Raw genomic sequence first — 18213 nt, forward strand, 5'->3', positions numbered from 1 at the left:
AATTCCATTGTCACCGGAGTAACAATACTATTTAAATGTTATGCGTACGTAACAATTGGTTTTGAATTTCAAATTTGTTAACATACAAATACGTTCTCAAAGACCTCGCGCTACTTTTCTTTGTCAAAACGATGCCTATACTGCTATATAAATTACAAAATTTAATTATTTATAACGTTAAATTAATGAAAAGACTTTGCGAATGATCTCTCTTGTGAATTTTACAACTAGGTTTATTAGAGTGGAGGCAAAAGAGAGGGACAAATGTGGAACACGACAAGTGAGAAGGTCAAATCGACTGCGTGATTAATCCAAATATTGCGGCGAATGTGAAGGTCTTCGATTTTTACATCCGGTCAACAGTCAGTTCCATCCCTTATGATTAATTTACTTTATGGTTTTGATGAATGATTAATACATATTACTCAAATTATTGTGGTAAGTTTAATTGTAATTAATATCATAACCTAAAAATCAATAAGCTGAGTTACATTGTCTTGTGAATTACTACTATTATTATATTCTTTTATTTGGCGCATTGATTTTGTATGATATACTATATTAATAAATGCAGTGTCCCATACTTCTTACACTAACTTCAAGTGTAACTCCACCACTTTTACTGTAGTAAAATTAATTTCTGACACCCAAAGTTATCTTTCCCGAAATCAAATTCTTATTAACATGAAGTAAAACATTGTCCAACTATAGAATACTTATAGATATATTGAATTTAACACAAATTAGTATTTAGTATATAAGTGAAGTAAAATTAGCAGAATTAAAATATAGGAGATTTAAAAATTAGACATTGAAAAATTCAATCCGAGACAAATAGAACATTTGAAATTCGTAAACACAGGTCCAAATACGAAGTTTCCAAAGACCTTGTCTGTTGTTTAACGTGTAATCTTGATCTGTTTAAACAATTGTTTTGTCCATACACTCAAAACATTATTTTAGCAGGACTATTATTATATATCTAATGTACTATAATCGTTTTCTTTCTGGCTTACATGCATGGAATCTCCAAAAATTTTATAATAATTTACGCAAACAAAAATTAAATAAGAAATTTTAATACAATGATAATACCAAACAGATAAATATTAAAGAGCTCTGAGATGCTTGCATCACATTTTCTTTTGCATTTCGACCAATTAATAGCTTTATGACGTTGACCAAAGCAGCTCTTAAGAAGGCAAACTGTAATGGAAGATCATATGTAAGGAAGGAGTTAACTGTTTAGGTACATACAACTATACAAGCCAACCAAGCTCGTCCAAAAAGATTTAATTTCAAGTTCTTCTACCTAATTTCTTATCATTAAAAAAGCAATTCAGAACTCAAAATGCATATTAAATACTGTTCTTTCTTTTGAGGAAAATACAGAATTAACTGCACCACAACTAACAAGTCAGCAATTCCAAGATTAACTAGAAAGATTTTTTTTCTCTGACAAAACAAGATATCTAACTATAGCTTAGTACACTATGTTACAATTAAAAGCTTATAATTAAAAAAATGAACAAAGGGTAAGAAAGTAAAACAGTAAATAAAGAATTAAAGAAAGATAGAGCCCACCACTTTAGTTTTCCCTCCTTATTATCCCATCTTGGATCCATCTTCGATTTCAACACCAAAATAAAAAGCTTATAATTAAAGAACCAAAAAGAAACTCTCACATTCTCAAGAGCTTCTCTCTCAACTCCAATGGCTTTACTAACTATCTTGCCGGAAAACGCAGAGCCTCCAAAACATACTCCACCGCCTAGCAAACGCAAGAAACGCGAGAATCCCACCGAGAAACCGCACAAACCACACAAACCTCAAAAGCAGAAAGCAGCAGCACCTCAGAAGCAACCGTCTTCATGGGGCCAAATCAAGAATCTCTTGACTTGCAAACAAATCGAAGGGTCAAGAGTTCACGACCCATCCAAGAACTCTCAACCTGCTCCGTCCACGACGGCTAACTCATCGCCTTCCAAGCTCAGCTCGTCGTGCAGCTCCATCTGCAGTTTTCGAGATGTTGCTCACGGCAACACTCGTGTGGTACACAGAGCAGACAACTCCCCAGAAGTAGCTAAATCGGCTACTGCTGACTCGGAGACTCGTCTTCTGACTCGGAAACCTGGTCAACACGGTTCTTCATCTCGGTCTCTTACATCTGGCTCAACTAGATCTAACGCCAGCGGAAGTTACACGTCGTCCTCTACGACTTCGTTTAGAGCCATGCAGTTCCGTAAACTCTCCGGATGCTACGAGTGTCACATGATAGTTGACCCTAGCAGGTAATTAACGAACCACACAAATAAAATTAAATGTACAGTAGTTATATTTTCATTTTATTAATTTTTGGAATATCAGGTATCCGATTTCGCCTAGGGTTTGTGCTTGTTCCCAATGTGGAGAAGTCTTTCCAATGCTTGAAAGCTTGGAGCTTCATCAAGCGGTTCGTCACGCAGGTAATGCTTTTTTATTTGTTCTTTAGTTGGGGACTTTATTAGTTATGCTCTAGCTACGATATTAACTTTGGTATGTGTATAGTCACGTTACTAAAGTTAACCCTAGTAGTAAGAAGACCTTTTTATTCATGTGGTGATACTATACTAATGCAATTTGCTTGGTAAAGCAAAGTAAAATATTTGTAGAACTAAAAATTTGTTTAAGATCTTAGTCCATAGTGATGGATGATGATTAAACCTTTACTTGTTTAGTATTTCATTGAATTATTAGCACTATCTACACATGTTTTTTGTGATTAAACACGAAGATTTATCATGTCATAGCCTAGACTTAGGCTTTTTTTTTTATCAAGGAATCAAGATCTCAAATGCTATTGTCGGTGAAAACATCTATCAAATAATATTATGAATATTTGGCATTATGTTACAGTTTGTAATTATACTAAAATTCACATAACTGCATCTTAAAGAAAAATACAAAATAGAAGAGGAGAAACAATATATTCTATAGCTTCCATACCTGTCATTTTTGCTTGGAAACATTTCGGTGCGATGGGACCATTTGTACTAAAAAAACATAAACAGCTGTGAGCTGTCTCAGTTCGTAGATAAGTTTAATGTCCCATGGTAGTATTACGTGTCATATTTCTACTCGTTGGTACAAGAATTAAAACCTGCACCTGACAAACCGTACTAAAACTTTGACTTTTCTTTTACCATCTTCCCTAATTTAAACGTTGTCGTTTGATTGCAGTTTCTGAGTTAGGCCCGGAAGATTCGGGTCGGAACATAGTGGAGATCATATTCAAGTCGAGCTGGCTTAAAAAGGACAGTCCAATCTGTAAGATCGAACGGATACTAAAAGTACACAACACTCAACGCACGATCCAACGATTCGAAGATTGCCGAGACGCGGTGAAGGCGCGTGCACTTCAAACCACAAGAAAAGACGCTCGTTGTGCTGCTGACGGCAACGAGCTTCTCCGCTTCCACTGCACCACTCTGACTTGCTCGCTCGGATCTCGTGGCTCGTCTTCTCTCTGCCCTAATCTCCCCAACTGTGGCGTATGCAACGTGATTCGCCACGGCTTCCAAGGAAAGTCCGGCGCCGGAGGAGGTGCCGCTACCGCAGCATCTAGCGGCGGCGTGATGACGACGGCGAGCAGCGGAAGAGCTGATGATCTTCTGAGGTGTGGTGATGATGTGAGGAGAGTTATGCTTGTGTGTCGTGTGATCGCTGGGAGAGTTAAGCGCGTCGATTTACCGGCGGAGGAGAAGAAGCCTCCGGTGGAAGATAACTCGACGGTTGGAGTTTCTTCGAGCGGCGGTGTGTTTGACTCTGTGGTGGTCAACGCTGGAGTATATTCTAATCTGGAGGAGCTGGTGGTTTATAATCCAAGAGCTATATTACCTTGCTTCGTGGTTATTTACAAAGTTTTAGAATCTTGAGTTTGTAAGATTAACTTCAGAAATAATGTTTTTTTTTTCTTTTTGTTTCTGTAGTGTGTGCTTCTAACTTTGTAATATTGCAGGGAGACTAGGTTAATCATCATTTCAGATTTTAACCTGCATCATAAATCCTATCTTATTATTGGCTAATAACTGTTAAGTGTAACATAGTGAACTTTAGTTTTATTAACATAATAATTTAAAAAAAAAACTGTCAGTGTAAATAAGAAATGTACTGCTTTTTAACCACGGTAACTTTTCATAGCTGTGTCCACACTTGGTGGGCATCAGATAGTGTGGGAAGTGGCAGAGAGTGATATAATTGCTACCACATGCGTACTCAGTATATATTGTTTTATTCTCCCAAGTTCTTTTGCCTATTTTTTAGATTTTAGGGAAAGCTGATTTGTTTTAGATAACCATGCAAAGCTGTTTTTTCACTCAAATAAATACAGTTTTACACAGATAAGTTCAAAATTAACCCATAAATAGTAAAGGTTTGCACGCTGAGAGGCAGCCATTGGAACTTTCCTCGTTGTCAGAAGCAGCTACATTTGTTTATTTGCAAATGAAATCAGCAACATATGGCAGCCCAAACTACCATTATGTACTGGTCTGTAATTAAACTCCAGCCCAATTAACTTTGACTCCACTTAACCACTCTGTCGCCAGTCGAGACTCGATTGTGTATCGCAAATCTAGAGATAAATGAGTCGAATATGTTACTGTTTACTTAAAGAATAATCCAAACATGTCTAATATGGTAAACACATTAGGTACATAACAAGATTTTTTTTTTGTAGAATCTTTTTCAGCTGAATATGTGCATTTTAAGGTAATCTATTCTATTTTTGTTTCTGTACTCTTTCCTATTAGAATGTTTGCTTCTGTTATTTTATATAAATAGCCAAATATGGCTTGCGTGAGAGGTAGCTTGGGATTTAGATTGAGACGGATACATGTACTAAGCAACAAATGTGAAACTGGCCTGGCTTCCTGTGATATTGCTTTTCAGCTAAGTAAAAATTTAATTATTTATTAAACATGAGAAAACATAAAAGGGCTTTTCAAAAATTGTTAGTTGTTATACTTACCTGTTAATTACCTTAGAAAAACTTTGGGCTGGAATTATAAACCAACTGATCTAGACCCAATAGTCTTTTATTCTTCTTCCATAAAAGAACATTTCCCTATATGCAGCACTAGATCCACTCATCAAAGGAAACATCTTATAAAATTCTTTGACATAATCAAATTTATGTGAAATTAATAAACTATTGAGTTATTTAAGAGTTATCGAGGTGGTTTAGTTTTAACTTTAAGGAAGAACTAAAGTACATGACATAATCATAACCGTCATAAAACCTTAAAATTATAATAAGGATCCTAATTCATATATGTTCTCTCCATGTCTCCTCCGCTATAAAAAATTTCCTCATTATCTGCCTTTTTATATGTACTTTTGTTTTTGTTTAGATCAAACTCTTGTTTTGTTCTACAAATAATGTTTTTGAAGCTAACGTTTGCTTACTGGTCCCAAAATATGTCGTGCCCTAAAACTAGGTCAAAGTTTAAATGCAGGACCACAAATTTCTGTCTGAATGTAATCACTAATTAGAGCTTTAATTATGCATTAATTATACACTAACCTATGATTAATCATACGTAAATTGATCAGTTCTTGGTTCGTGTTTTTCTTTATATAGATCAAATGACTGAAAATAGAGAAAGAGAAGTGACATTATCGTTTGTAGATTTTTTTTTGTTGAACAAGACAGTTAACGTTATACTTTGGTGGTAAGTGGTAACTATGACATCAGTTCAACCACACGTCATTTTTCTTTGATTTTTTTAAAGGTTTATAGCTAGCAACTAGTAATGCTCATGAAACCTCCAGTCCTTTAAATACACATCGAGACAATTAAATTGGATTAAGAGCTTTGATAGTTAAGATGGACCCTACATATGTTCAAAGGATAAACACATCTCAAGAAATTCTTTGGTGGTTTAATCATTGAAACACTCTCTTCTTCCATGTTTTCCTCCTTGATGAATCATTACAAATTTACTTGGGTTTTATTTTATAAGAAAAATGAATGTCTATCTTGATTAAACTATCAAAAACATAAACGTACGAACTATAGCTTTCACCATTCGTATATAGACAAACCTACAAGATCCTTCTTCCTACAAGATCCTTCGTCCTACTAGATCGGTTTTTATAAAGGATCATCATCATGAAGCTCTTCCACAAGTTCAGAAAGATTCTCATGAGGCTCATCGACTTCACTCTTCCTTGCTCCTCCCGGCGACATAAGAACTCCGGCGAGGGAGAGAGGTTTGAGCCGCCGAAGATATCTTGCAGTAGCTCGTACTATTCGTCTCACGTACACTACAATGAAGCTATCGCAGATTGCATAGAGTTTTTTAATAAGTCTTCGACTATGTCTTGTGATGCGAATCATGAAGGTCGTCATGTAGACAAGCGTGACTGTTTTTACGTTTAATCACATCTCAAATGCTCACATGTTTCTCTTTTATTTTGCTATAACATTTTCATTCGAGGCTTTGCTTTTATTTTGTTATATTTGAGTTGTGATTTTGAAACACTTATATTATATGATCATTGATAAGTTATCCACATTTTTCAGGACTCTAATTTTCTTAGAAGTTTCTAGCATTTCGTAGTTTTCAAACTGTCATATGCTTCGAAAAGAAATGGATGTAACTATTAAGAACATTTTGTACAACTCTACTTCTCTTAGTCTTTTCTACCAATTCCATCTAGGTTGAAATATTCATATAAGGGTCTGATATAAGTTTCTCAAGTTTTCAAATTGTAATTTTTAATCATGATTAAGGTGCAACTCTAACACAGCTCATCCATCAGAACTTTATAGTTCGAGTTCCGTTTGGAAAAAATCTGTTCTTCAAAACAAAATTACTTATTTGGTCTCGTCCTATAAAGATGTACTGACTTGTATATCTTTTTCTTTGGACAGGTACTGACTTTTATTTCTAAAACCTCCTGTTACATTCGTGCAGTGCCGTGCTCAGGGTTTTTGGGGCCTAAGGCAAAATTGATGATATAATTTTTTATTTAAATTCAATATTAAATAAATTAATATTTTAAAATACTATTTTTATTAGAGAAATATAATTAAAATGATGATATGTTATTTTATATATTGAAAATAAATTAAAGTCAAATATAAATGATAAAATTAAATATCTAAATTAATTTAAATATGATAAACAAAATATATAACTATAAATTTATATATTATATGGAAATTATAAATGAGTTAAATTCTTTTTGTAAAATATATGTGAACAAAATCAACAGAAAGACAAAAACAATTAATAGTAAAAATTTAGGATAATGGCTAAATCTATAATTAAAAGAATAGGAAATAAAATAGATTATCCCAAAGAGATTTTTTTGTACCAATTATTATCATCTAGTGTAACCATTTAGCTAAATCATGAAGTCATGCATTGTATTTGACTAATTACACCGAACAACAATAGGAAAGAGGGCCCCAAAAATAGCATTTTAGAAGGGGCCTGAGGCGGTTGCCTCTTTTTCTATGTCTATGGCACGGCTCTGCATTCGTGACCAAAAAAAATCCTGTTACATATTTTGGGATTAGTTTGTTTTTAAAGAATTTTAAGTTAAAATTGCATGTGTCAATATTTAAGTTTTCTTATTTCTTTAAAAGAGGACATTCAAGAACCATTTACGAAGGTCTTACATATGACATTATTATCATTTTATAACAAAACACACAAGAAAAGAGAAGAAAATTTTATAAAACCAAGTTGTTTCATTGCAAAACCTTTTTCTTTGAGAAAATTCCTCCGATGAACAAAGGGATCAAACTCTTTTTCTTCGTCGTCTTCGTCATCTTCTCCTTTTTTCTCATCGAAGGGTGTCTCTCAAGAAACATATCCACCACCGGACCATTATTTTCACCCGTCGTAGGGTTCAAAAATTTCACGTATCTCTTCTCACTCATTGATCTCAACCTTGGACTAGTTGCAGCTAGTCTATCATCAGGAACCAACACTTCAAACTTGGTTTTGAAAACAGTATCATCGACTTTAGTTACTGGTTCCTCAGGAACTACTCTCAGCTTCTGAAGCTCTTGTTTTGTCCTCTCAAGCTCTTCCTTGAGAGAAGACAAAGAGTTTCTCATTTGCATGCTTTCTTCTTTTGCTCTTTTGAGATTGTGTTTTGTCTCTTCAAGCTCTGTCTCAATCTTTGCTGGATCCTCTAGTTTCTCTCCCTCCATCTGTTTATTCACCAATGGTATTGCCATAAATCTCGAAATGCGATGAATACAGTTTGGTGCAAATCTCCAAGATAGCACTTTTTAAAGTGTATCCAAAAGTAATATTTAATGATAAAATTTCTTTAATAAAATGGGACTTGTGTCATAAAAACATGGATTTAGTTTAGGTATTTCTCTATTAATTGAAATTCAAATAGATATATGAATATATAGAGAGAAAGGGACTTGCCACTTTGAGATGGTTGGAATAGACTTGACTAGCTAAGACTCTCTCGCCGAACAAAGCTACAGCTTCTTTGACGGTTTTAAACGGTGCCGTTGTATCGATCTCTGCTCTCTTCATTGTCTCCATCATATGGCTGCTGCTTAGCTCTGTGACGAAGTACAGAGATACATAAGCTTTGCTTATAGCATGGTGGCTTTAGAATTGAGTGACAAGACGACGCAAAGCATATTAGTTTCTTCATCTCCACTTCTTCAGAATACTCTTTTTCAAACATTTTTTATATATTTATGGAATATATCTTATATAAGATTGTTCATAAAAAACAAGGGATCTGTACTATTATTTTTGTCACATCACATCCAGATTGAAATATGAGTTTACTTGTGTGAGTTATATATTAAAAAGAAATAAAAAAGGTTTTATAAAAGAAAAATAGTCTTAAATAGCATTAGATTATACTTTGAATATAATTTAACCACACAAGCTAAAAGAATATCAAAATAACATTTATTAAAGATAAAAACAAATATATATCTCATATTTGGATTTAGGATTTAGTGATTAGGGTTAGTATTTAGTGGGTTGGATTGAGATTAGGGATTAAGAGTTAAGGAAATTTAGTGTTTTCTTGTCAAATGAATGTTATTTTGGCATTTTTTTTGTGATTGGGTCTATTTTTAAAAATAAACTTTTTAAAAATGTTATTTTGGAGATTTATCCTTTATAGGTCTTACAGAGGATTTTGTTGGTTTGATGCACAAGAAACTCAAAAGATGCTTTTAAAATCTACTTTGGAGCTTTGTTCTTTTTGCAGAACACGTTGATCATTTACATAGAGACATTAAAGAGTTTTCTGAAACAAGTAGGGTGCAGTCATCTCTCTCTCTGACAATCCTAGTTCCCGGCGAAGACAGACAGAACTCTGTTCTTAACTATAAAGTATAACATCTTCACGACTGCTCGTAGCAGAGTAGTTGCAACGGTGTTCTTGTATCTTCGTAGATAAGTGGAAAATGGTGTTCTTGTCTGTTCATCACCGTGCGTAAATGATTACTGTTATGATGATGACTCATTGACATTACTGCTGAAGTAGCCATGAAACGATGTTGCTGTTGAGATACACTGTTGATGTACCTTGGGGAGCAAGCAATCTGTAGAGGTTGAATACTAGTCCGGTTAAAGGAGAGCCTTGGTTTACTGTATTGGCTCGATGATGGTGGTCTGTACTGAGCAGCCCACAGCCTTTTATGAAGCTGTTGGTTCGCGTTGTAAGCGGTTTGGAATCGACTAGCTAGATAAGGAGACATTTGCTGCATCTACGAGATGGAAAGTCACATCATTATGCAACTGAATACATTAATCACAACTCACAAGCAAAAAAAAAAAATGATCTAGGTCACCTGGTGGCTAGAAGGCGCAGGTGAGAGTTGACTATTGTAAGCAGCAGAGATAGGATACTGTGGAAACAAGTTTGTGAATGGGAGATGGGATTGTGTTGCTCCAGAAGACGAGAGAGACAGGTCGAGACCAAGCTGAGTCATGTTTTCTTCCACCGGTTTTGGACTTTGATACCTCTTGGATGGAGGAACCATTGTTTTAAAGTCACTAATCGTTGTCACAGGATCAGGGAGTCTGCATTGCGACATTTCTAAAGATCTTTCTTCGGTTTGGTTAAGAAGTGCCACTGGACTACTCTTACTTCTCTGTAACGCTTTGATGAGACGACAAATGTAAATGTGGGAGGCACATCTCTTAAACTTTCTCGGACGGACACTTAACGGTTCGCACAAGAGTGAAGCATTCTTGGTAAGAGAAAGAGCTTGACCCATCATCCAATGCGGAAGCTTTGTAGAAGAGAGTAAGTTAAACGGTGTTGACTTTTTGCTTACAGTTTGTGCATTCACTGAGCTGCTTTGCTTCAATCTATCAAGAAAAGTTATTATGAAAAAAAAAATTAAAAAGAAAAGTTATTACATACGAAGTTAAAATACAAACCCGGTTAATCTGCGCTGGTTATGATCTTGCTGCTGCTGTAACGGCTCCTCATCAATCTGCTTAGGTTTGGGTGAAGAGAGAAATGAAGCCGCAGGTTGAACTGATTCAGCTTTGGTGGTTAAGTCAGTTTCCATGACCAACATTGAGTCAACTTTGCTGGTTTCTTTACCATCAGACAAGAAAGGATCACAAGACTTGTTATCAATGAAGTTACTGTCAGTAAACATATCAGCTAAACCGTAGAGAGTTTCTGCAACTTCTTTCTCATCTTTTGTAATTGACTCACGAACAATAGATTTTGCATCCTAACCAAAAAAAAACACAAACAAAAATTACGTTACTGTTTATTTTACTTAACAATATAATTCTACAAAAAGTAAAACATTTAATCATCAATCAAGAACCGACCATTGCTTGATTCTCCTTCTTAACAGATTCAAGATTCCTCTTCTTCATGGCTGCTGTCCAAAGTTCACAAAAAGAGATAATAGTGAAAAAAAAAATTACTAAAAAGTTAGAATTAGTATATTAAAGACGTAAAGTATGTCACCTGAACGAAGCTTCCTTGGTACAGAAGCATGATGATCCACACCGTTAGTGTCCTGAAGAAGAGATGAAAAGAAAGGAAGATTAAATTGAATTTCCGTATTGATGAAGAAGTTAATTACCTTATTGGGAAGTTTAGAGTTCTTCTTCTTCATAGAAGAGACGTCAGTTTCTAAATATGAAGCAGGACACTTGTAACACATCATCTTCTCTTGTTTCTTATGATTCATGTTTTCATCAGCATCACCTAAACCCAGTTTCTTCAATGCTTTCTTAGACTTTCCTAATTCCACGAGAATATAGAAAATAAAAGGAAAGAAACAGAGCAAAAGACGACAAGAAGTTTAAAGGTTAAAAAACAACAACAAAAAGAATAGAGATATTTGGAAATTACGAGATAGTTTATTGGACAAAAGATTGGTTCCTCCTCCACGTCTCACATCTCGACGACCCATTTCCATATTTTCGATTTACTCTCTCTCCTTTCTTCACCACTCAAAATACCAAAAAAAAGGAAAGAAAGAAAAAGATGTGTAAAGAAGAAACACTCAAGAAGAGGTTTGTAGATAGAGAAAAAACACACCTCTGCAAAAACAAAACAAAGTAGCAGACACTTTAGTTTACTTACAAACGAACAAAAGAAAAAGAGAGAAAAGTAAAAAAAAAAAAAGATGTTAAAGAGAAAAAAGTTATAAAGATCGTTTCTCATGTCTCTCGAAGAATCAGCTTCTTCTTCTTTAGAAAAGAAAGACAAGAAACCAAAGACATTACTTTTTGTTGTTATGTAACAAAAAGAGATATTAAAGGAGGATTTGTAACATTCAACCCGTGATATACCTCGTTCACATCATTAAATATATATTTTAAAACACAGTTTTCATATAGTGAGAAAAACTTCATTAATAATTATAGTCATTGTTCTCAAGTCTAATCAAGCATTGATTTGTAACTGACACAGAAGAAAAAAGGTATAGGAATGGTACTCTTTATCTGTCCCGCCAGGTTAAACAACGCAGTACAAAGTTTATTTTAAACACACAGAAGCTATAGCTATTCTAAGCTTAGATTCATCGGTATACTATAAACAAGTGTAAGAGATCAAATGAAAACCTTGTGGTCTCTTCGACCAAAAGTAAAAAAAAACCTTCTGGTCTCTCTTTGAAAAGCAGCAGGAAAGTTAAACCAAGCTCTCTCCTCTTTTAAACTAAAATATTTTTCTCAAAGTTTGCACATTCTGAAAAGAAAAGACGGATAATTCGAAGCTGTCTCTTAGCTCTCGTTCGCTTTTTATAAATGTCACACACACGAAATGACTAAACGCCTAATTATATCCATCCATCACTCGCTCAATCGAATGGCGTGCAATAAAGAAGGTACTATAACCGTCCGATTGTCTTAAGTGTTCTGCCACGTAATGTAATTACTGGCAGATCATGTGTCAGACAAAGTCAGCATTTAAGAGCTGAAAATGTACTGTTCCTTCCTGCATGGGTTTCCTATGAGATATGATTTGTATCCGTACTCTAAGGGTCCGACTGGTGACGAAGAAACGAACGATGAGGAATAATGTATTCCCTAACATTCCTAAGAAAAATTACCATTCACAAGGAATAATTTTTTCTTCTCATTCCCCATCATTCTTTTTTTTTGTAGAGAAATAAAAAAGAAAGTTATTCCTTGTCAAATTTAAGATGGAACAACAATTCCTTTTTATTCCTGCGAATTTATTCCTATATGTTTCTTTCCTATTTGTTCCTTTTGATTCCACAATTGTCACTAGTCGGACCTAATCCCACACTGGATTTGTTTTTCTCCTTTTCCCAAAAAAAATTATTTAGACAATTGAAAAATGAAAATTCCACTACATATTTGCGGTGAGACATGGCTTTGGAAAAAGGCCCATTGTTACGATTTTAGTTAAGGCCCATAAAATGTGAATTGTAAGAACATTTCTAATTCATCCCAATATTTGCCTCTATGAAATATACTCCGATTCACCTCTATCTTTTTTTTGAAATAGAAATTGCTATTTTTTCTTCTATATTTAGGAAAATAAATAACATTCTTCTATAATAGAGAACATATATTTTTATTTACACAATAGTCTTTTAACTTTTCTGATTATAATTAAAATACATGTTTATAAAAAAAATATTTTTTACATATAAAACATAATTAGATTTTGTTTACATAATAATTCTTAAATTTTTATTTAACAAATGATATGTAAATTTTATATTTAAAATTAAATCATCAACTATAATTTAATTATTAAAAAGTTTACATATATTTTACATATTGATAACATATTTAAATTAAAATTAAATATTAATTAATACAAATCAACTTAATACTCTGGTAATTTATTTTTCGATCCACAAAAATCATTAGAATATTGTCCAAACGAAGTAGATGAAGAAATAGTTTGTTGATTCTGTTGCTGGTCAGTTCAAATATTAGATGATGAAGATAACCAGTTTTAAGTCGATTAAAAAAAATCAAAGATAAACAAGTTCATTTCTCATTTCATAATGTATTAATTGATCATTTATGGGAAAATATAGTAATAATGACGGTTAGATAATGTCTACTTTGTTTAATTTTTTTTTTGGTAACAAAATATTTAATTTAAATAATATTGCACTTTTATGAAAAGTTTCCAAAGTTATAATAAATTATTTAATTTTCAAGTTAAAATTGTTAGTTTTAAAATAAATAAAAGTTAAGAGTATTCTGTTTTAGAAGAGAAAACAGAAATATTCATGAATATCTGCGAGATGCTATAGCGTGCAAATAACGATTTTAGAGAAATGGTTACAAAAAAAAAAAACGATTTTAGAGAAAGACCCGTAATCATAACTTAAGGCCCAATCATGTGCCAATGTAGGGTCCAATATACTTCTGTGTTCATCAGTTATAGTTAGTTTTCTTCTGAAGAAAAGCTAATTAATTACTATATCCCAAATAGATTTGGTATGATGAGATGAGTTATCAAAAATGCCTCCGTAGCATAGTGGTATTGCGTTCGCTTCGTAAGCGAAAGGCCGCGAGTTCGATCCTCGCCGGTGGCTGTGTTTCCCTCATAAATTATTTATTTAGCTTGTCCACCCGAGGCGTTACTACAGAAGGACCCTTTCACAATGGATAATTTACAAAATACGTTTATTTCTCTTTGCTAGATTAGTACTGCATTTGTCCAACTTATCCCTCATGCTAGTTTTACAACAACTTTACGATCTATCAATGCCCATAACGCTAGTCATATACATTTTTTACTCTAGAGGAATCTATATGCTTTTCAGCTAATATTCTGTATTGTATGGATTCTGTGGACCAAATATATGAATATGGTCTACCACCGTTACCAAATAATCATCTATGCTAGCAAAAATAGTTTGCAAAGAAAATCAATATAAATTTGAGAAACACCTTTATAAATATATATGTAACATGACAATCAACCACTCCAATTGGTTTATGTTGTTTCTTGGAGTCAAAATCATTGAGGAAAATCATATTATACAATCAATAATTTATAAAAGCAACATAACTTTATTTAGAAAACGAAATAATACAAGGGGATTATTTCACGCAACAAATGAAAAATCAAAAAACTTGCAACAAATAGACCAATTAATAAAACAGCACCACACACAAAGACGCCGTACGGTTCTCATGACTTATTCGATCCACATACAAATATATGCAAACAAGTACTAACAAGTAAACGACATAGTATCGAAATTCAACATCCGCAGCAATTTGAGAGTGTTAAATTTACTTAAGGGCACTTGCGGCGACCACCGTGGGTGGTAAGGGTAGCGTAGCACTCACACTTGTCGTAGTTTCCATACGTACCAGGTGGCACACAGTTGCATCTTGCGCAACAAGTCCCGCAGGCTCTGTGGCAAAGGTTAGGTCTACTTGAGAGCCTGCACCTTGCTACACAAGCACTTCCACAATCTACAAAATCAAGCGTTATTAATTTTTACTAATTTAACGTTAGTTTTTTTGTTCCAATACTATGTACGTAAATGCTTGTCCGTATAAGGTAATATTTTTACCAATTTTACTGCCGTAACCCTTCTTTTTGTTTGAGTTTTCCTGAATCAAAATTATAATATGTAAATAAATAAATAAATAAATAAATAAGCAAGTATTAAGTATTTGTGGTGAAAAATACGTACCACATCGGCCTGGACGAGTTGGAGAACAATAAGTGATATGAGAAGAGAAGCAATAAGGGCTTTTGAAATCGCCATATTTCTCGAGATGATTATAATATGAGAGAACTCAATGAAGATAATGAAGATAATGTGTGTTTTGAGTTTTGTTGTGTATAAATGAAAACTTGGAGGCCTCTATTTATAGTCCTCCTTTCGACGGATATCCGACCCCATATTATGGTCTAGACTATTCTTTTGTTTTAACTATTTCGTTAGGGAAACTAAAATATTGGCTTTCCGAGTTTCAGAATTCGAATATGATATGATAGGAAGTAGCCAAGTAGCATTTTGCAACAATTACTGATGATCATGAGCAAAATTAAACGCATTTTTCATTTAATTGTGAAGGTCACGAATTTGTATTTTTGTACCAATTATACTATTTCTTTTTTTGGACAAAACCAATTATACTATTTCAATAACTATTTTTTTACGATAAATAGTTAATTGAGAGATGAGAAATAGTATAAGATATTGATGTTTAGGTGTGTATATAAGATACTTTTTTACTTTTCAAAATGGGTCGGTTGGTGCGTATAAAAGTTATGCGTACGCGTAGAAGAGAATATTATGGTGGGTATTATTTGTGGTATCTTTTTTTTTTTGACGAAATTATTTGTGGTATCTTGTTATAATTTCATCAGATTATTCGGTATAACTTTCTCCGCCAGATTTAATTTATAGTTTATTTGAATTTTTTTTGGTTTGTGAATATTGCTTTGGTGGTCAGATTAACTACAGGCCAGTTTATTACCAGTGTAATCAGTTACGTACAGCTAAACTGCTAAACAGTAAACTCTATTATTGGTTTCGTTTGGGTTTGGTACGTTGTGGTTCTACAAGAAATATTGGTTTCGGTGAAATATAATAAATACAATAATTTAAGATTTGATATTTCTCTTTGTACTGAGCTTGTTTCATGAAATTTTAGCGTATAAACGGACTACTCGTTTCGGTCTTGAAATATCTTTTGCTCTTTCTATATAATACATGTGATCTCGTGAAAAAACTATGGGCAATTCCTATCAATATTTATTATTTTTAAATGACTAAGATTTTGGGTCTAAATTTTCGTTTATCTTTCTAGATTAAGATTTAAACTTTGTTAAGTAAGCTTTTACAGAAAAACATATTTTTCCAACGAAAGTTGAATTTCCGATCCTTCAACCCCTTTATTAAGCATCTACGTTTTAAATCGAAATTGTGTTTGATATGTTTTTTTGTAACTGAAATGTTTGGTATGTTATAGCAAATAAATTAAAAGATTAACACAGTCATTTTAGAATAGTGTTCTGGTTTTGATAGGTGATGTCAAGTGTCAGTTTTAACGTTTTCTTTTGTGTTGATCACCCTTTGTCCGAAATCGTTCAAAAAAAATTTGGTGTAAAATCGATCAAAATTATATGAGAGTATTGATGTGGCTGAGACAAGAAGGATGAGAAGATGTTGACGTGAGAGGTCCTTTTGAGAATACTTCATCTCACAGCTTGCACTCTTCTTATGTGTTATGAGTCTTATGACCCACTCTTCTTCTCTATAATTCATTTTGTTTTAAATCGGTTTCTGGATCAATCTTTACGATTTGTTTTAACACTAGTATTTGTATTCTTGTGGTCCACTCTTCGCTGTTTTCTGGTATTATTAAAATAGTTTGTTTAAAAGTTATTCGTATGCACTGTTTCAGTTTTTGACGTTTTATGTTTGATATTGGATATGATTTATTTTGACGAACCAAAATAAACACGTTTCTGCTGCAAGAAACTCAAAAGAGGAATAATTCTCAAAAAAAAAAAAAACTCAAAAGAGGAAGTAAAGCCATTAAGTAGGCAACTAATTTTACAAGAAACGGTGTGTTAACCAGACGATGCCTTCAAGCAGTCGATGGTAGGTAAGCTTTTTGTGAATCAAAAGTTTTGGATCAGCTTGCTTGCAGCGGTTTGCTTGGCCTGAGAGTTTCGTAATTGTAAGGGGAACGAACACTGTAAAGAGAAAGTGAGATGTCACGGATTGTCTGTCTTCAGTGTTTGGCCTTTTCACCAACCTTATTGACTCAACCACCATCCCGCACGCACACTAGACAAAGTCTATAGCATACCATAATCTTTTAATTTATATAAATAATTGAGGAAACATATATTTCTATGCATGGGAATGTCACTTCAACTATCATGTCGTCTGACAAATATTATCACACGTTCGGTAGTCGTCATTCACTAAACTCTATGTTAAGTCAAATCAAAACTTGCACCCAACTTATAGTACTGTCCTAACTCGCAAGTATTACATCGTTTTTGGTTTTATCGATAATAAAATAAGAAACGATGAAATGTGAAGGTAGTTTCCTAAATCGTAGTTCTTGAACGCTATTAACTCAGAGCTAGGTTAAAGCCCTGCTGTCGAAAATAAACAATTTGCTATGCTTGAAGGAGTGTTTTCAAGATATCACCCTCGTGAAATTACGACACTTTTTTATTCTAAATAAAGGAAACGCAATTAAGAGAAAAAATGATAAGGAGTAGTGAGTTCTTTAGCCAGCTGTGAAGTGGTGTTGTTCACTTAACAGCTGTTATGTAGCTAATCGCCAACCTGGTTATCTCTTTTACTTTCTTTTGTTCTCATCCCAATCTATTTATAATAGATTCTACGGACCTATATATGCTTTGTATTTATGTTTTCAATTGGCTTTCTTCTCTTTAAAAAAAAAGTTGTGGAAATAGGAATCTAAAAATCAATTTCAACCTCGTCCTTGTATTTGTCATTATTCTCAATTTGTGTGAATAGTAATACTTAAACATATACATGTAAATTGATAGGTAACTGGAATTTTGGTTTATATTCAGAACCGATTAGACATCGATCAAACATGTGTTTGGAGCCGTAAATATGTAAAAGTTCCCCATTTTCTAATGATGTTAATCCAGTTAAGAGGACGTAGGGTTGAATATATGTAAAAGGTTATAAATATTTTCATAGTTTGTTAGTTACTTGATCAAAAAAATGAATCGTATGCT

General features: G+C 33.5%; 5 protein-coding genes and 1 non-coding gene across 8 annotated transcripts; 3 read left to right on the forward strand and 3 right to left on the reverse strand.

The window, feature by feature from the left end:
* Positions 1–1630: 1630 nt before the first annotated feature.
* Positions 1631–4036, forward strand: LOC108814994 (uncharacterized). The gene is made up of 3 exons (XM_018587650.2): positions 1631–2291; positions 2368–2465; positions 3220–4036. The coding sequence occupies exons 1-3, from the start codon at positions 1714–1716 to the stop codon at positions 3912–3914; spliced, it is 1371 nt and encodes a 456-aa protein (XP_018443152.1). The 5' UTR covers positions 1631–1713; the 3' UTR covers positions 3915–4036.
* A 1977-nt stretch (positions 4037–6013) lies between these two features.
* Positions 6014–6489, forward strand: LOC108816615 (uncharacterized). The gene has a single exon (XM_018589178.2). The coding sequence runs from the start codon at positions 6152–6154 to the stop codon at positions 6419–6421; it is 270 nt and encodes an 89-aa protein (XP_018444680.1). The 5' UTR covers positions 6014–6151; the 3' UTR covers positions 6422–6489.
* Positions 6490–7608: 1119 nt separating this feature from the next.
* Positions 7609–8601, reverse strand: LOC108834833 (WEB family protein At1g75720). The gene is made up of 2 exons (XM_018608156.2): positions 8439–8601; positions 7609–8209 (listed from the first exon to the last, which is right to left on the reverse strand). The coding sequence occupies exons 1-2, from the start codon at positions 8562–8564 to the stop codon at positions 7742–7744; spliced, it is 594 nt and encodes a 197-aa protein (XP_018463658.1). The 5' UTR covers positions 8565–8601; the 3' UTR covers positions 7609–7741.
* A 608-nt stretch (positions 8602–9209) lies between these two features.
* LOC108834832 (uncharacterized) lies at positions 9210–12992 on the reverse strand. Of its 3 annotated transcripts, XM_056991021.1 has the most exons (8): positions 12087–12962; positions 11371–11561; positions 11099–11259; positions 10981–11032; positions 10839–10891; positions 10431–10735; positions 9836–10358; positions 9210–9751 (listed from the first exon to the last, which is right to left on the reverse strand). In XM_056991021.1, the coding sequence occupies exons 2-8, from the start codon at positions 11435–11437 to the stop codon at positions 9386–9388; spliced, it is 1527 nt and encodes a 508-aa protein (XP_056847001.1). In that variant the 5' UTR covers positions 11438–11561; positions 12087–12962; the 3' UTR covers positions 9210–9385. The 3 variants fall into 3 exon arrangements, with proteins under 3 accessions (XP_056847001.1, XP_056847000.1, XP_056846999.1); XM_056991020.1 differs by having other exon boundaries at positions 9210–9745; positions 10981–11259; positions 12087–12992; XM_056991019.1 differs by having other exon boundaries at positions 10981–11259; positions 12087–12970.
* A 983-nt stretch (positions 12993–13975) lies between these two features.
* On the forward strand, positions 13976–14047 carry TRNAT-CGU (transfer RNA threonine (anticodon CGU)). The gene has a single exon. It is a non-coding gene; the product is annotated as a tRNA-Thr (tRNA).
* Positions 14048–14478: 431 nt separating this feature from the next.
* LOC108834834 (gibberellin-regulated protein 1) lies at positions 14479–15323 on the reverse strand. Its single transcript, XM_018608157.2, has 3 exons — positions 15164–15323; positions 15041–15080; positions 14479–14939 (listed from the first exon to the last, which is right to left on the reverse strand). Exons 1-3 carry the CDS (start codon positions 15236–15238, stop codon positions 14758–14760), a joined length of 297 nt encoding a protein of 98 aa, XP_018463659.2. The 5' UTR covers positions 15239–15323; the 3' UTR covers positions 14479–14757.
* Between the last annotated feature and the right edge of the window lie 2890 nt (positions 15324–18213).

The sequence above is a fragment of the Raphanus sativus genome, chromosome 7, assembly GCF_000801105.2.
Source record: "Raphanus sativus cultivar WK10039 chromosome 7, ASM80110v3, whole genome shotgun sequence".
NCBI lineage: Eukaryota > Viridiplantae > Streptophyta > Magnoliopsida > Brassicales > Brassicaceae > Raphanus > Raphanus sativus.

Excerpts from the sequence above, each read along its gene's own strand:
- LOC108814994 (XM_018587650.2), top strand. The coding sequence starts at position 1,714 with ATGGCTTTACTAACTATCTTGCCGGAAAACGCAGAGCCTCCAAAACAT. Across the intron at positions 2,292-2,367 it reads ATGATAGTTGACCCTAGCAG|GTATCCGATTTCGCCTAGGG; the intron begins GTAATTAACGAA and ends TTGGAATATCAG. Across the intron at positions 2,466-3,219 it reads TCAAGCGGTTCGTCACGCAG|TTTCTGAGTTAGGCCCGGAA; the intron begins GTAATGCTTTTT and ends GTTTGATTGCAG.
- LOC108816615 (XM_018589178.2), top strand. The coding sequence starts at position 6,152 with ATGAAGCTCTTCCACAAGTTCAGAAAGATTCTCATGAGGCTCATCGAC.
- LOC108834833 (XM_018608156.2), bottom strand. The coding sequence starts at position 8,564 with ATGATGGAGACAATGAAGAGAGCAGAGATCGATACAACGGCACCGTTT. Across the intron at positions 8,210-8,438 it reads ATTCCAACCATCTCAAAGTG|ATGGAGGGAGAGAAACTAGA; the intron begins GCAAGTCCCTTT and ends GTGAATAAACAG.
- LOC108834832 (XM_056991019.1), bottom strand. The coding sequence starts at position 11,437 with ATGGAAATGGGTCGTCGAGATGTGAGACGTGGAGGAGGAACCAATCTT. Across the intron at positions 11,260-11,370 it reads TTTGTCCAATAAACTATCTC|GAAAGTCTAAGAAAGCATTG; the intron begins GTAATTTCCAAA and ends TCGTGGAATTAG. Across the intron at positions 9,752-9,835 it reads CTGCGCCTTCTAGCCACCAG|ATGCAGCAAATGTCTCCTTA; the intron begins GTGACCTAGATC and ends TCCATCTCGTAG.
- LOC108834834 (XM_018608157.2), bottom strand. The coding sequence starts at position 15,238 with ATGGCGATTTCAAAAGCCCTTATTGCTTCTCTTCTCATATCACTTATT. Across the intron at positions 15,081-15,163 it reads AACTCGTCCAGGCCGATGTG|GAAAACTCAAACAAAAAGAA; the intron begins GTACGTATTTTT and ends ATTTTGATTCAG. Across the intron at positions 14,940-15,040 it reads GGGTTACGGCAGTAAAATTG|ATTGTGGAAGTGCTTGTGTA; the intron begins GTAAAAATATTA and ends TTGATTTTGTAG.